Source organism: Nothobranchius furzeri, chromosome 1, assembly GCF_043380555.1.
Source record: "Nothobranchius furzeri strain GRZ-AD chromosome 1, NfurGRZ-RIMD1, whole genome shotgun sequence".
Lineage (NCBI taxonomy): Eukaryota > Metazoa > Chordata > Actinopteri > Cyprinodontiformes > Nothobranchiidae > Nothobranchius > Nothobranchius furzeri.
Genome location: NC_091741.1, coordinates 91,760,533 through 91,778,514, shown reverse-complemented (window position 1 = coordinate 91,778,514; position 17,982 = coordinate 91,760,533). Strand labels below are relative to the sequence as shown.

Here is a 17,982-nt window from a genome sequence, read left to right as displayed (position 1 = left end):
GACAAGAAGAGGCATTCAGATCACTTGGTTTTTTTTATTACATAAGCTTTACTGAAGACTTCAAACTCATACAGACCACCCATCACAAAATCACACATTTTAATGGAAGTTATGGCAAACACACAAGTCAGAAAAATAAAAATAACATATTTTTGATATGATCAAGTCCTAAGGACTTGTCATGATAAATTTGCACAAATAAATCCTTCTTCCTATAAAGCACCACCAGGTGGCGCTAGATCACAACGGAGCATAGAAACCTTTAAGATTAAAAGTCACATGTTGATCCAGCTGTCTGAGAACAGGCAGACTGAGAAAAATCCACATATTAGGACACGTTTTCAGACACTTAATACAGAAGAAAGGTAGTCTGCATGGAAGGGAAATGGAACAAGTCTGATGTAGTTTCCTTTTTTATTTTTAGAATGACTTTATTATACTTAAAAATTAAAACGAAGGTTGGGACACAAACAGGACAACACCACAGGAAATGTTTCGTCTTTGAGAGATTTCCGTATCCCTAGGAAGAACAAAAACACATCATGAGGTTTAAAAGTGCAAATAAAACAGATGCACTGTTACAGACCTGTAAAATCTTTTATGAGAAGAAGCTGTAGAGATAGGAGAACCCGACGATCCCAATGATGGCACAACACAATGTAATCATCATCTTTTTCTGGAGATTTGGACAGAAAAAAAAACACTAGTCAGATAAACAGAAGTGAAATTAGTCTTGAAGCTCCCAACATAATATTACTTTACTTATGGGCACTGGTTTGAGGAAATATCAAAGAACAAGGATCAAAAAGGTTAGGGTGTGGGTGTGTGTAATAGGAAGCATGACACAACTTACCTCCTCTTCAACACTTTACAACATAGTCATGACGCTGACAGCAGCTACAAGCGGACTATAAAACACGTTAAAGCTTTTCTATTAATCTCGTGACTCACAGACTGAACAACAAGCAGCTCTAAAAAACAAGATATCTTTAATTCATTTCAAACAATGGACATTCAACATAAGAACGTGCAACAAGTAAAGCGTTCCCCCTATTCCTTTTGTGATCCGTGGCCACAAAAACCATATTAGAGGGGTCCTGAAATGTCAAACATATGGGCTCTGGTTCAACAGATGACTTCGATTTATAGCAGCTTTTCCTTTTATCCTCACATCAGAAACCATTCACTTTATTTAAATATTAGACGTTTGATCATTGGTCTGGTTGTTTGCTGATTGGTTTTACCAACATTTCCTTTCCCTCATTTTTACCAGCAAATGCAAAGACAATAAAGAAAAAGAACATATATTGACTGTTGAATGTGGAGTTGAATATTTAAAAAACAAACCTGTAAACTCAACTGTGCATTGAGTGGAAATATTATCGGAGGCTGGGCGTCCACTTTTGTTTAACTCAAATAATAATAATAAACATAGTAAATACAATAAATATATGGTCTAATTTGGTTACTGCTGGAAAATAATTAACCTTTCTTTAAATTCTTTGGTAATAAAACATCTTTTTAAATCACATTAAGCAATAATATCACAGTAACATCTAAAGAAGTTAAAGTCTCAGGTCTTCTTAAGAGCCCGTTTGAATTATTGAACTATTGGGACACGTTTATGACTGGGCGTCAACACAAGTATTAATTCTATTAATTACATGATAATTACAGAAATCTGAGCTTAATTCAATAATGTTTTACAAGACTGAAAGTGCTTAAACTCCCCCAAACGAACAAGACCCCAGAGAGGTAAACATTGATCAGCATCCGTGTCATTAAATGTGTCGAGGCTCAAGCGGGCAGGGAACAATGATCCAGGAGGCCGTTATGGTGTGAAGCGCAACAAACGACAAACACAAAAGGAGAAACTTTGGCATCAAATGTTCGACAATGAAATGCTGTGCGACACTGGAGTGACAAAGGGATCAGTTATTTTCCATTTCCCGTTTTGTAGAGGTTCTGTGTTTTGGAGCTCAGGTCAACTTCCAATTCCTCATTTTCAGCAACATCCAAAAGTGACGTCATCCTCTTCTCTTTTTTTAGAAGATGTAATGCCACACCTTTAAAGTATTTATTTTTACTAGTGGGTTGTGACTGATCCTAATGAGTGGAGTTCTGTCTTTGTGGATCGAGTCACGAAGAGATGAGGGGACTGGGTGGTGAAAACAGATGATTGCAACAGGAAGTAGTCCTACTTTATGGTCTGTGTGAGGATAATGATGATGATGATGACCAAGACCACAGCACAGCACACACCGATGATGATCATTTTCTACAGAGGGGGAGACACAGAGACATCAAGATGATGGTGTTAATGACTGAATGCAGGGATTATTCCCACAAAGAAAATAACCAGATGACAAACGGTGCTACTGAGTGACGACTTTTTATGACCACAGCTAGGCGATACAGAACAGTAGAAAAACCCCACCCACTCACACACACACACCCACACACACACCCGAGTGCTCCAAAAACAAACCAACCTCACAAAAGCTCCTTGGACAAACAAAACATGCAGCCTGGAGGGGAACTCTTCACCAAGGCATGCCTCAAACCCACATCCACTGTGGAACCACAGCGTTTACTCACCTTTAGCTCAAACAGCTCATTGCTTTTTCAATCCTACTGACAAGCCAACAATCAGAGCTATTACCGCCAGCAAAATCAGCACAACCACCACTATTATCAGCATGTTCTGTAGGGAACAACCAAGTACAGAGAGCCTGGTCAGGTCCAAGTCTCGGTGGTGAGACAACAGAAAACACACGTAGCTGTTGTGATTTCCATCTGTGTACAACAGGGCTGAAAGCTACATGATTACAAGGTGTTTTAGGAAAAATTATATAATCATTTAGTTTTTTTTTATGTACAAACGGCATCATCCTGGAAACAATAAAAAGTTAGTCAAAGAAAAAACAACAAATGAAGGACAGGGAGAACAGTTGTAGGTGTGTGTTCTTGGTCATGGGAGGTCTCAGAGGAATCCGTAGGGAATGGGATGGAACTGGGGTAACAAACTGGAAGTTTGGGAAACACCACAGATCTGATGGAGGATGATGGTCTTCATGGGTTTTAGCAGGTTTCCCAAAAGCACAACTGTGTTCATGACAAACTAACTGGTACTAGAGATGGAGCAATAAGTAGTTTCTTTAGTAGAGACTATTTAAAGTTAGGCACATACAGCCCAGTGCTGCTGCAGGATTTTATTTCAATGTTCTTTTATATTTCTGAAAACCATCTGTTAAATAAATGCTGGAAAACATTATTACCGGGTATTTCTTTCTATACTTCTGTTTAATATATTCAAATCTTGGTCAGTTTTTTTTATTTGTTTGATTAATTTTGGTGAAATGTTTTAATGCTGAGTGGTGCACAAAATTAGGATTCAACAGTTGGTTAAATTCATTGTTCAAAAAGTGATTAGTTTCAGAAATTTTGGGCATCCACTGATATTATTGGTGACATTTTACCATGCGAGTAAGGCTGATGAAAACATCTAGATATTGACCATGAAAATTGGCCCATAAAAATCATTTTGGCAGTATTAGAGAAACCAGATTGATCAGCCACCAATCAAAATGGTCCGATCTCCATGAAAAACACGTGATCGGCAAACTCCGATCAACACCTTTCAAAGCCGATCATTAGGGCTGGGCTTCGAGCATCGATTGGAAGTTTTTCCCGGAATTGTTCAAAGTTTTTTATTTCGATTCCTAGAATGCCGACCGGAAGAGGAATCCGCGGCCCATCTCCGTGAAAAGTAAACATGATCTACAAATTGTGATCAACACTTTTCAGAGCTGATCACACCAGCTGTCTGTGTGCAGCACCGAGTCCCGCCCTCCCTCACCCGGCGCAGTGTCCAAATATAAACAAACGCGTCTGCAGAACTTTTACTCCGTAATGTAAACTTTAACTCCTGCAGCGTAGAGGAAACTTGTTAAAATACGTCAACACGGTGGATTTAATAGAAGCTTTAAAGAACAAACTCTGGACGGTGTGAGGCGAGTTTGTCTCACTGCAGAAATAAAAACACACACGGAGCATCAGCAGTCAGACGCAGCCGCTCACCAACACTCGTGTGTGTGCGCGCGCGTGAGCATCAGAAGGCTGAACAATAACCTGTAGAATAATTAAAGTCACCATGCTAGAGAAGCTTCTCTGTGGTGGACCACACCAGCTTCTGTCACAATAAATAATAATAATAATAATAATAAATGACACACAAAGCTGTGAAATTTTTATATATCTGTTGAGAGTTTTAATGTTTAAAATCTGTTATTGTTACTGACAGCAGCTACATTTAGGTTTCACTTCCTGTTCTGACTGAATGCTGCTGCAGCATGGAGGTGTAGTTCTCAGTCATCCTGGACACGATCATCCTGAGAGTTTTAGCTGAAAACAGCTGGACGTTTCTGGATATGTTGGAGACATTTAGCCTCTCATCCCAGAGGCTTCTTCCAGACTTTGGTTGTGGTCAGAAACAAACACACTGGTTGTGCTGCAAGTCTTTCTTTTTTTCTCCAAAACATGTTTTTTGTCTAAATGAAGGTGATGTTATTGTGCATAGAATTAAAATTCATGCTGAAGTTAAGATTATTTCATCAAGTAGGACCTGTGGTTAGCTGGCTCATGTAAAACATGTCATGTCTTCAAAGAATCGGAATCGGGAATGGATAGGAACCGGAATCGAAACAAGGAATTAGAATCCGAATCGTTCAAAATCAAACAATGCCCTACCCTACTGATCATACCAGCCAATCACCTGTTGCTTATACTTTGTAGCCAGCAGAGAGCCTGCATCATGTCTCCCCCCTCCGTTCCTTCACCCTGGACATGCACGCAGGAGCAAAAGTGTGAAATTAACTTTTACTCTGTGAGAGTGACGTAAACCCACGAGGGAAGCTCATTAAAATGCGTCACACAATATTTAATAGGACTTTGAAAGAACAATCCCTGGGCAGAGCGAGGTGAGTTTTCATTACTCTGCACTAGTCTGTCAGCTGCACTAACCAACTGTATGAGCGTGACCGTCAGAAGGCTGAACATCATACTAGATGCCCTTCTGTGGGGGACAACGCCGAGTTCCACCCATTAGGATCCGCTACAGGTCATGAATAAAAAAAAAAAAAACTAAACCTAATAATGATGTAATGACTGGCTCTCTCCGGTTACCTGGTTACTGTTGACGGTGCCCCACGCCTTACAACTTTTCTACTTATCCACAGAACAGTTGATAACTGCACGGTTTTCCTTAGAATAAAACGACAGCCGCTGACCAGAACCAGAAACAACCATTTCCATGTGGTGAATTTCCCTTCAAAATAAAACGAACACAGAACACAACTCTCTTATTCAAACTGTTACGTAGGGCTGGGCAATATGGCCCAAGATCAATATCACGATATATTGAGGATTTCACCTCGATAACAATAAATGGACGATAACTACAGGTATGCGCAGAAACAAAAGTTGTCCACTAGATGAGGCCGTCACGTGCATTACGTTAAATTTTTACGTGACTCAAGGTGGTACAGCTTCTTAAAGGGAAACCAACATTACCAACCTACACACATCTTTTCATTTTTTTAATCAAATTTATTGACATGGGAAAAATCTCGATGAGTCAGAAATTTTGATAATGATACAATTTCGATTTATTGCCCAGCCCTTCTGTTATGATAAAATTAAATCAAATAAATCTCACAACACAGATGTATTTTTGCTTTTCTGCACCATTTAGACTGTTAAGGGCTTTAATACTCTAAATCTGTTGGATTGTAACTGACATCAGCTACATTCAAGTGTTCTAGGTTTCCTTTTGGACCGTTGCTGCTTTGTGCTGCATGAGTTTTAACTGAAAACTGGACTTTTCTGGACGTCTTACATTCAAGAGGCTCCTTCACTTCTCAATCTTGGGTTGTGAGTAAGATGCTCAGAAGTTGTGGTCAGAAACAAACACACTGATTGTGCTGCAAGTCTTTTTTCCCCCTTATGAAAAAGTAATTGTTAGGCTAGGCCCACTTTTGGTTATTGTATCGTGAACGATAGCAAATAACCTGATTAGAGCATCCCTTGGAAACCCACATTGGTCAATCTCTACCTGCTACCATAACTGCCTGGCTACATATTTATGCAGCTTTATTGAACAATCAGACAGCTTAACAAAACATGAATGGGTTGCTATAGTTTCAGCTACCAGTCGCTGCCCCATCTCCATCTGTAATGTCTGCACTGAGATTACTAGCTTCTTGAAGCTTTCTGTTTATAGCTGGTATGGTTTTGATTTTTTATATGGGCTCTCACTGAAATACATTCCAAAACAATATGCATTTCTGTGATCCAATGTATCTTTCATTTTATATTTGCAACATGAGACAGGATGTGTTGGGCCAGAAATCAGGCATTAGGAAGTAGGAAGACATCAGCATGCAGACATCAGCTCTGGGCTTCCTGATTTATACAGTTTTTTTCCCTGCTTGTGTCCAATATGTTATTCCTTAATACGCATTTCTAGCTTCTTAATGCAGCTCGTCATTAAACCAGAATGTCTCAGTTGCTTTTGGGAAACCAGGCTATGGGTTTTTTTTGGCCACAGTCACTCACACGACGGGCCTCTTGCTGAAACTTTGCAGCTTTCTTAGTGTCTGCGACGGCACGCTCCACAAAGCCCACCGACTGGTCCATGTTACTCTCAATCCTGTCAATCATCCCGCCCTGACAGGAGGAACGTCGGAGGCAACGAAAAGCAGCAAAACAAAACCAATTTATTCAGGAAAAGTGGGAGGAATAGACAACAGACACACAGCAGCACAACATGCTCATGGGAGTGAAGGAGGATGATCTGCAGACAGACGTTTGTGTCCTGATGCAACAGTTTAAAAACAGAAAAGCATATATACACATATAGGATGGAGTCAAAACGACATTACCTTTCGTGATTTGGTCTGGTACCTTAGAGCTTTTTTAGTCTCTTCATTTGCTTGTACTATGTGGTCCATTGACTGGGACACATTCTGCTCTATGTTGTCTACTATGTCCCCCTGAAACACACACAGGACTCAGTCAGACACACTAAACACTTTACCTAAAGGGAGCAGACTGGTGCAAAGAGACAGAAACGAGATGAGGAGTTCTGTACTTCAGACTAATTCTTATCGATCGATTTTCAAAATAAACTTTGGTAAATTGTAAATCTTTTCAAACTCACAACTAGGTGAATAAAAATCATGCAGAAAGTTGCATAACTCACACAGCACAAACACGGAGACCCTTACCTCAAACCAGCTTTCCCCTCAGAAAGCATGGCATTAGCAGCAAGAAAACAGGTGGTTATGTTCTAGTTTTATGAATGCAGCTGCTCACAATGTGTCAGGTTTGGTTCTGGTGTCACAAATAAAAAAGGATGAAGATTTGTGTCTTACTAAATGTATCAATGCTCCACTAATGTTGGGGAGTGAGATGAAGGTGGTAGAACAGAAGTGGAATGAAAGCATGGAGCTGGAGGAGAAAAAACGGATGCAGAGCGACAGTTATACGACAGAACAGACGGAAAATCAGGATTCAGAGATGAACTCTAAAATGGATTGATGAATAGGAATAAGATCACAAGTAGATGGGTGTAGGCTTGTTTACCTGGCTCTCCACCAGCATGGCGATGTCTACAAACATGTCGTGCAGCTCTTTGATGCTACTTTCCAGACGGACAATGTCTTTATGCCGGGCTTCGATCTCACTTAGGGCTTGTTTAGAGATGCCAGAGTCCACGATCTGCAGAGGGGGTTCATTTTTCTATCATTTACAAACTAAAGTACGACTAATAGTACTAAGCACCACGCTGAATAAAAGCATAAGAGGTTCACAAACCTTTCATTTCTACTGTAAACGCTATAAAATGATGCCTTCAGCAAGGGAGAAGATAGCTAAACAGTCTGATCGTGATTCTTTAACATAATCAAGCAGATCATTAGTGAACAATTAGATCCAGCAAGTTCATAATGAACAGAGCATTTTCTCTTGATAAGGATGAAAAATACAGTTTGAGCTGGATGTGTGTGTGTGTGTGTGTGTGTGTGAGAACATGGAGTTACAGGGTGTGCACTTGTGAGAAACCAACTCATTTATGCTGAAAACAAGCAGCTCTTTATCAGTGTGAGTTGCGATATGCCTGAAAACGAGCTGTAGCTGCGTGTGTGTGTACTTTTATCAGCTGCTGCGTTGAGTCAATCTCCTAAAACTCCCTTCTCCCAGTGGGAATGTTGTTCATCGTTTCTTATCTAAAATGCCCAGAGTATGCTTCTTTTTTGTTACGTGACGTCTCATGTTTTGGCTTTTAAATAGTCAGAAACAATATTTTTTATCCAACTATAAAAACTCAAATGTACTTTTAGAAAGTCAGTAAAATGGTTGTTTCAGGATTAATGTCCTTATTACCACATTGTTATCTACAGTTCGACCCCATATGAGAGCTACCCACACACACACACTTACCCCTGCAGTGAAAACAGCAGCATTACCACTCTCCAACATCTCCTCTAGCTCTTCATCTGTTGTTGCTTTTCCAGCTGGGGAAGACAGAACAGGAGGAGATTTACCAACAGGTCGTTTTGGGCCCGTCATTTGTCTCCGTTCCTGTGAGCGCAAGTTCAACTTACTGATCTCCAACTGTCTCTGAATGCGTCCTTTACTCCTCTCTCTGAAGTCCACCTGAGCTTCATTATACTTTGTCATTACCTCCACAAATTTTCTGGACAGAACTGCATGCTGGGAGATGAAAAACAGATCATTTGTGCTAAAAATAAATAAATAAATAAATAAATAATGTAACCCTCAGAAAATAATGAATACAAATTATTTGTAAAGAAGAAAATTCTTGAGGTAAACAGACCACCTGGATGCTCTGACCTGTGATTTACGTATCCTCATGTCAGCTGACACTCTCTCCTGCTGTTCCGACTCCAGATTTCTCTCGATGGCTGGAAAACAGCAATAACTGAGATGAATATTTGTTTTTATTTTAAATGGTAAACTGTAACTCTCGAACGGACGCCGTTGTAGACTTACTCTTCAGTTTGTTTCTTGCGTTGTTGGCCTTCTTCTTTATGTCGTTGGTGATTGCTTCCAGGTCATCCTGTGTTTCTGGTAGAGATGCAGTAACACACAAGGTGGGACAAGTTAAACATGTATCACATATATTCAGAAAATAATGTACTCATGCAGACTTGTAACTTATTTAAAGAACTATGGTATAATAAGAAGAATGTGAGATTGTTTCCCTAAGAAGCTGGTTCAGTTTGATATTAACTCATTCGCTGCCAGCGTTTCTCACTGTTTTTACTGTTTTTTTAAGAGTCACAGAACGGTGCGCGCTAGGATGATGTCGATGCCAAAACAAAAACAACTAAAACAAAGTGGAGACTCACCTCTTACATCAGGAAGAATCCGCGCGTTTCGAGCGTTATCTGTTCTTTCATAATCCGTTGTTGAATTGTGATCGGCAGAAGCTTTTCCGGTTCGCGCCTCACTTTTTTATAGCAGAGGCCCAAAATGAACTAACATGGATTTTCTGCTTCCTGATCATGTGATGTGTGACGTATGCGGATGAAGATCGGCTTCAGAGCGGAGAGGTTTGTTCTCTCAGCGCGGGGGCTCGTTCCGATGCCCACACAGTAAAAAAAATGCAAATGACGACTTTAGTCGTCAATGGCAGTGAACGAGTTAAAGACGAATCAAGAATCAGGAAAATTAACTTTCATTTAATCCTTGTAGATTCTTCAGATAAACAGAAAAGTAAATGAAGAAAAGCAGGATATAGTGAAGAGATCTTACTCTGGTCTGATGTGGGAGCAGACAGGATGACAGAGTAGAGCTTTTTGACTTCAGCCACATTCTCATCAATTTTATCAATACTGCTCCTGATGTCCTCGATCTGAAAGCAACACACAAAATCTCCAATGTGCACAAAAACTAAACTCGAAAATATTTACTAATTAAAGTCTTTAAAGAAAAGAAGAAGGTTCCATCTCACCTGAGAGAAGAACTCGTCCATAAAAGCTGCATTGTCCACAGCAATTTCCACCTCGTCGTCATCTTGATCACACGTCTAACGGAGAAAAGAGAAATACCGTAAATCCTCTAATACAGGCCCGGGCCTGTATTTGACTCAAGCTCATCAAGCTCCAGGCCTTTAATGGAAGGAGGACCAGAATTAGAGGCAGGCCCCAATTTCTATTTGAGCAAAATGAACTAATGGTTCGCTGGAGTTTTTGACAAATAAAATTGCGCCCACATTTTCAAAGTTAAACACATTTCTTTTAACAACGGTAGTTTCTGCTTCAGCCCTCTCCCCCTCCCCCTGCGCAGCAGCCGCAGACTCACTGATGCACCTGCAGCCTCTCAAGAGTTCCTGCTGCTCTAAACATTAAAATAATTATTTCATTTTCTGTTCCTCACTTCTGATTACCTTCAATGGTGTCTGTTTGTTCCAACCACAAAACTAACTTGTTTTTATTTGACAATTTTTCTGTCCTGTCTGTTTATTATCTTCCTGCATCTCCTCTCAATCCTAAAGAAAAACTGCTACCTGGGTTCATATATATTCACCTTATGAGTTACCTTTGAACTGCAGTTCTAAAAGATCTACCAACCGCAAAAACAGCAGAGTGCTCGCTGCTTGCCGGCCACGGGAGGCAACGCACTGTGCCAGAGCGTTGGTACTGACACCCGCCGTAAAACGGACATTTAACCAAATTGTGACGATTACCCTCTTGCAATTTAACCTTCCCCTCACCCCCATCCTAACCTTAACCAGCTTGCGCATGCAAAGCTCTGATTGTTGACGCGCTCCAGACATCTGCGTCCTGAGCAAGGCCACAGTAACATGATCAAATCAGGTGTCGCCACCTCAAAAACTAATTTAACACGCGATCGTTCATGTCGGCTCATTTCCTTTTATGTTTATTGTTTTTTTATTCTTTTATTTGTGCCTGATGCGTTTCGCTGCTGTGGATCGGGGTGCATCACCTGTCACCTGCTGACAGCAGGCTGCTGTCTTTTCTGTGGACTGCATCTTGCCGGTCATTATCACGTGACAGCGACTAGTCGATGACAGGCATAAAAAGTCACTATAGAGCGGTGAAGTCGACTAGTGACTAGTTCATACAACCCCTACTGCTCCCCAGAGTGTTCTGCAGCATAATCAGCACGTTCTCTTTGAACTTGATATCAAATTTTCGCCTCCTCTTCGTCTCCGCATGTGTCAAAAGTGAGACAGATGACACAACCGCCCCCCGTACTTGCTTGTTACCACATTCCACCCGGCCACAATAAAAATCTGGCCATTATTCACCTCCGCCGACTCCGACACCGGCCAAAATATGATACCCGGCAGTTGATTAAATACAGGCTAATATTAGAGGATTTACAGTAAATCAACAAGAATGTTGCTGAAAATTGCATTTAATTGAAAAATATTCATTTAAAGACAAACATTTTTTACTACATTTGCAACCCAGGATCAAAGATCAACTTTTAATTTCTGATCAATAGTTTTTAAAGAAAATTATGCTCCTTCACTCATTTTTTAAATTCATTTACCAAGCCGAATTCAAGGTGTGTGTGTGTGTTTTAGGGATGGGCTGCATCAGCATGGAGAATTCAGCTGGAGGAAAAAGTAGCTTCAGACATATCCTCTTTGATTGGCTCACAGCAGCACGACTCTACCACTGACTCCATTTGCTCTGCTGCTTTGATGTTTTATCTCCACAAACTACACAAGCCTGGAGGAGTTCTGCCATGTGGTGAAGCTGCTAATGAAAATATTCAGCTTCCAATAACCAAGACATTCTCTGTTTTTTCCTGGACATTAAAGGAAAAACAGCCTTTTCATTTGTGAGTCAAGATGGGTGAGTCCATGAATGTTAAGTGACAGTGTGACATAGATCTGTCAGGCTTTTCCAATCCTAGAGTTTCACCGTCTATTTTCTATCAGAAGCTAATGCAGGGGATAGGTGTAGGAGACTATTTCCATGTTCAACCTGCATGTTAAACTGAGAGACTGATTATAATCAGGATCAGCTCTCATGATCCTGTTTCAGGATGTAGAACACAGACAGAGGTGTGGAAAACCGCAAGATTACAAGTCTTACTCAATAATATTCATGACATGTGAACATCTCGTCTCTGATTGGCTAACAGCAATGCAACTCTTCTGTTGCATACAGAATATAACATGCTTAAAATAATCTAACGAATAATTATCACAATCAAAAGGTGGCAGTCAACAAAAACACAGCTACCTGCTCACCCACTCTCCCTTTCCAATGTCACCTGAGCAGGTGCAGCAGTTGAAATAAATCCCATCCATGATCACATGACCATCAATAATGCTCTGCGTGTTTACAAACATAACGAAACACATCAATCATTTCATACACCTATGACAACATTACATTTATGTTTAATAAACTGTCCAACTACACAGAACATCAAGGCACTCTATCGTACATTCTACTTATAACATCTTCTGCCATGAAACTTGAATCAGGCTCTTAAACAGACGTTTATTGGACTCACACTACAGAAGGTGGCCCAGTGGGGAGGATGTTCAGGGCTGTAAGATGGTATGATCCATCAGATCTGAAGTCTAATGAACCCACAGCAGAGGTGTGCCACTGTTCCTTTACTGAAGTTAGATCGTTGCACGTTCAGCTTCTCCGTTCAGTGGAAAATAGGGCATGTCTGAAAGGATTTTGTGTTTGCACAATGACAAGTTTCCTGGAAATAGAGTTTCCTTTGTGGGAGGCTGGAGGTTCGTTTTACACAAGAACGTGGGCATTTGACTTCTCATTTATATTCAGTTACAAAGACTGGCTGCTATTTAATTATGAAAATGCTACAGCTGGGCTATTCACGTCTGGTCCCGGAGTCATTTTAGCTGTTTCCCTGCTCGAACACACCTGACTCAGTTTCCTCTTCAGCAAGACCTCACGCTCTTCAGAAGCCAGTTAATCAGCCACTGACTCAGACCAGGTGTTTTAAAACTGGGCCTCCAGGACCAGAACTGAATAGCCCATGGCTACAGTATAATAATGAAATTACTTCCTGCCAGTTCCCTGTGATGCATAAACTAGAAAAACTGGTCCTATTCTCATCATCGTACACCCAATAAGTGTATTAAATGCTTCCTGCTGCTGAAGTCTAAATGAGTCAATGGAGAGAATCAGTCAGCAAACATGAAGTGGTGCTGGTAAGGTGTTTACAAAAGGGGGACCAGGCTACAGGAACAGTCTTAAAAAATGAGTTCAAACTAACACACATCACTCTGGGGTATGACGCTGTTACACTGGACACCAAGAATACAACTTCTCTGCTTTTTAATGACTTCTGCTTTTCTGATCAACTGTGTTTTTACTGCAGGAGTCTGCAGATTGTGTTTGTAATGTGTAACTGAGTCAAGGCTCCTCAGGCGTGACAGTCAGGTGTGTGCCGGGTCAAAGTTAAGACCGAAGAGAAAAAACATTCAGGTGACACAGCTGCTGACTTCCCTAACTTGTGTCGAGTCAGCTTCATCCTCAATAAGCGCATTACAGAACATTTAGTAGTAATAAATAAATTACTGTTATTATTTAACGTGAAATTATACTGCAGTGTTTTTAAAGATAGATTAAAGAAGGCAAATGAGTCTAGAGTAGATCCTGAAATACTCAGCTAACTGAAAAATAATCAGCATCGTTTTAATAATCGTACAGTCAACACTTCCTGCTTCCTAAAGAGAGCACATCCTAGGATGTCGATGGTCAACAGACAAATATCTGATCACATCTTAAACAAAATCCCTTGAGATCATCTTCAGCTGTTTTTTTTTAGAAACAAGAGGTTTTTCTGAACATGAACATTTACCTTTGTTTTAGGGGCAAAGGACTCGAGTTGACATTTCTGTTCAACTTTCTTCTGCTGCTAAAATTTGAATTGCAAATGAAAGTCCAGGCTGCTGTAACATTTCCCCAGACACGCAGGTCTGCAAACCAAGTGCTCCTTTCTGGATGTGATTATTCTTTAAATATACAACATGTGGCGTTTAACATTATGCTCCCTCACGCAGAACTTCTGCAAGGGTGAGATAACAACCAGCACTCACTTCCTTCCACTGACTCGCTCAGCATAGCAGGGGCAAAGAGACTTTGCAACAAATGGCCAAAGAACGTGCCGTGAGAGTGAGAGAGAGAGACTTCTATGTAAAATTACATTGATACTTAGTAGCAATCAGTGGGAGTGACTTTTTCCAAGCCATAAGCACCTTCTTTGTCAAACCAGTGATTATTTATTGGCTGAACTCAAACACAACCATTACTACTGGAAAAGAAAACTACTTAAAACTACTTCAGCTCCTAATAATTCCTTCTGGTTTAAGACAAACATCTAAATTGCACACCAGAAATACAGCAATACTAACTGGGGTTCGAATGATCTTCCTGAAAGATGGAAAACATGATAAATGTTGAATGACGAAAGATTAAGATTAAGGATGAATCATGCTGCAGCAAATTAGATTTTCTAAACCAAAGAACAATAATCTCATACTGAACATCCATTGTCTGAACCCGCTTTGTCCATGTAGGGTTGCGGGGGGGCTGGTGCCTATCTCCAGCGGTCAATGGGCAAGCAGGCGGGGTACACCCTGGGCAGAGAGCCAGTCCATCGCAACATTCATTGCATAATCAACAAAATCTTACCAACACTGTATAATATTCAGTCAGGAGGACAAAGATTAAAAATTACACACAAGCTGAAAAAAGGTGTACCTGTCAGCTGGAGCATTGTCTTGTTCCTTTTATGCAAAAACAACATCACCTGTATTCAGCATACAAAGTACCTTATGTCACCTTACATAATTCCCCTCAACAACAAGCCTAAAATGAGGTTTTACATTTAGGCAAATGCAGTCATCCACTGCTCGCTTAAAGTGAAAGTCTACAATCATGTCAGGAGTCCCACTTTTTCAGAACCATTGAAAAGAAAAAAAGTAAAGACAGAGAATTCTGGCTAATAATTCTGACAAAACAAGTAAAAATTCTCTTTAATTTTTTTTCCTTTTCAGTGGCCCTAGTCCTCTTCCATAGAGATTAAAGTCAGAATTCTGAGAAAAAAAGTCAGAATTTGCTTTCTTGACTTTTATCTTATTTTAGCGGCCCTAGTTCTCTTCCGTACATCAGGTATGAGGAGTATATAAAAGTTATTTATATATTTATTAGGGCTGCAGCTATCGAATATTTTTGTAATCGAGTACTCTATCGAATCTTTTATCGATTAATCGAGTACTCTAATAAATTACCCTTTTACGTTTGTAAACCATTATATCAAATAGCATGTTATAAAATATGAAAGACCTCTTAAAATGAGAAAGCAATTGCCAGTTATTCTTCAAGTTTTATTCAAAATTAGTTTTCAATACTTCAGCACTTCAACTTTACTTCACAGTAAACAAATGCGAGCGGCTGCGGCCCAAACAGAACCAGAACCAGAACCAGAACCACGGCGCATGCGCAAACATGTCTCGCCAGCCATTTCCCTATTAACACTTGTCCGTTTTAATTTCTACACTTTTTTTTGTCTCACACTAACAAGGATTTTCGAGAAAGCATGTTTACCGTGGTTATGTCAAATTACACTGATCACACAACATTTATTTACTTTCTTTCGTTTTCCTCCGCCACTCATAAATACCTGTGTCCTCCTGCAGCAATCCCGAGGGACAACGGACGTCAATAACAACACAATAAAAAGTCTGACGTGTTGAAAAACTGCTATTTTTAGCACATTTTAAGACGGACGTGTTGCTACCAGATGTACGGTGTGTGCTGAAACCAAGTGCTACAAATGAAAAAGTCGCACAGTGTCTGCAGAATATATAGAAATACAGGCTAAAATGCATTATCTTGCAGAGGCTCCGAGTCCGCTTGCAGAAGTGACATTTACATGTGGATGTTTCGTGGTCAAGTGCTGCAGCACGGAGGATGTGGTGTTGTGGTAGGCTAAATCCATTTTACAGTATTTACACTGGACTACGTTTTCCGCCTTACGACGTGAAAAATGGTCCCACACCTTTGACATTTTCTGTCTTTTTCGCACTTCCGAGGTCCACGTTGTCCGCCATGGCTTAAGAGAAAGTTAAGTTACATTCGCTACTCGCGTGTGCATTCAGTGCAGTGTGTATGTGCGTCAGTGAAACATGATCCCGGGTGATTGCAAAGCCATGAATTAAACATGAATTAAACGAAGCCTTGAGGCAGAGAATTTGACTCGAGGATTTTTTTTGTACTCGAATTATTCGAGGTACTCGAGGAATCGTTTCTGCCCTAACATTCATAAAACAGTTTGTACCTCCTGAGATCTGCCCAGCCTCTAATATGGTTTGTTTCTTGTTTCCGTTTACGTTACTCGTTAGAATAAATGGAGGTTCTGTTGATCTCAAAAGACAAACTGTTTCACGGCAATCCTTCAACATTAACCCACTCAATGCAGAAGAGGTCCGGTTACGCCTTCATTCTTCAGTCCTGTATAGTGCAGGCATGTTAAATAATTGTAGATACCCTGTACTAGCAGCCAGTTCTTAGGACTGTTGTCCCCACAGCTCGTTAGCTAATGCAATGGACCTGGAAGCTTTGTGCTAAGCAACTTTAGCATTTAGATGAAACTTTGTGATCATCTGCACAAACATGTGTTAGATGATCTAAAATGGTAATATCTAAATCCTTAAATTTATTTTGTTCACTTAAATTGTGGAGATACAGGTCTGAATGGCGACTACAGAGGGTCTTCTTGCCCTCCAGCGTTGTGTGGATGTGCACCTGGATTTAAACAACATTCAAGGGGTCTATGCACACACACATGTTCAATAATAGTTGTGTGATCGAGAATAAATTATTGCAGGTGTTCTTTTAGTAAAATTATCTCATGAAACGCTGGACTGATTTAAAGTAACTCAAATAATCATTGGATGTGCAGCCACAGCTTGCAGCCACCAGTGTTGTAAGTTACCTTGAAATAGTAATTTGATTACAGACTACTGATTACTCCTTCCAAAAGTAACTTTTCCAGTTGTTTGCTCTTTTTTGGTGTGTTTGTGGGGTTTTGTCGCCAGCGTTGTTTTGGATGTTGTTAGTCTTTTGTTCACTGATGGTGCCATTTTTTGTTTGGTATACATTTTGCACCAAACAGCTGTTTGGTATTTTAGTAGCTTAAAATACTGCTTGTTCTGAATACAGTATTCTTGCTGTTGTTGGTTACATGCATCTTCCAATTCCTGTCACTGGTTCTGCAATCTTTGCAAACCACAAAAACAGTTACACAAAATTAGTAGCCAGTAACACAGTGTCTACGACAAGTAACTTTAATTTGATTACTGATAAGGAAATATAAAGGCGTTAGATTAGTTGTTACTGAAAATGGTGGTCATTTTAGAGTAATGCGGTACTAAGTAGCGGGCTACTAGCATCACTGATGTCCACCACAGCTAATCAAACAGGGGCAAACACTCAAATGGCAATAACTCAGTCAGTGTTGGATCTAGAAAGTGAAGTATGTGGAAATCCTCTATGTATCGAGTCAACAAACCATTCATAAAAACACTTCAAAAATGTCTATTGTGTTAAAGGAGTAATCCATAAACTGGACATAAACCACTGGTTTCAGCCAGAACCTTTAGGAGAGCTTGAGGCATAGTCTAAGGACATGGGTGAGTCTCTTTCACTGAATACTTCCAAACTTCATCAGCCTTCATCTAAACAATGATATAAGTAACACCCACAGTTCAAAAGGGAAACATGTATATGTAGATGAAGAATCTTTTAAAAACTCATTCTTGGAGTTCAGAGGCTATTTTTCCTTTGATCAAGTCAGTGTGTAAAACAGTTAAGAATGGTCTGATTCATAAATTCCTAGAATGAAACTGGAACAGGAAAGCCAATCTTATGG

At 40.1% G+C, this 17,982-nt stretch overlaps 1 protein-coding gene across 5 annotated transcripts in view; it reads right to left on the bottom strand.

The window, feature by feature from the left end:
* Window positions 1-17,982, bottom strand: part of stx3b (syntaxin 3b) — a 31,779-nt gene continuing 13,797 nt past the window's right edge. The window contains exons 2-12 of one of the 5 annotated variants that reach the window (XM_070555296.1): window positions 10,037-10,111; window positions 9,838-9,937; window positions 9,073-9,147; window positions 8,914-8,984; window positions 8,664-8,772; window positions 8,500-8,573; window positions 7,645-7,779; window positions 6,942-7,052; window positions 6,616-6,726; window positions 587-676; window positions 4-520 (exon numbers count right to left, since the gene is read on the bottom strand). In XM_070555296.1, the coding sequence (XP_070411397.1) occupies window positions 599-676; window positions 6,616-6,726; window positions 6,942-7,052; window positions 7,645-7,779; window positions 8,500-8,573; window positions 8,664-8,772; window positions 8,914-8,984; window positions 9,073-9,147; window positions 9,838-9,937; window positions 10,037-10,111 (939 nt within the window). In that variant the 3' untranslated portion in view covers window positions 4-520; window positions 587-598. Of the gene's footprint in view, window positions 521-586; window positions 677-970; window positions 2,279-2,598; window positions 2,705-6,615; window positions 6,727-6,941; window positions 7,053-7,286; window positions 7,510-7,644; window positions 7,780-8,499; window positions 8,574-8,663; window positions 8,773-8,913; window positions 8,985-9,072; window positions 9,148-9,837; window positions 9,938-10,036; window positions 10,112-17,982 lie in introns of those variants that run through there. The other 4 variants (XM_054739098.2, XM_015945962.3, XM_015945970.3 and 1 more) reach the window with 4 other exon arrangements.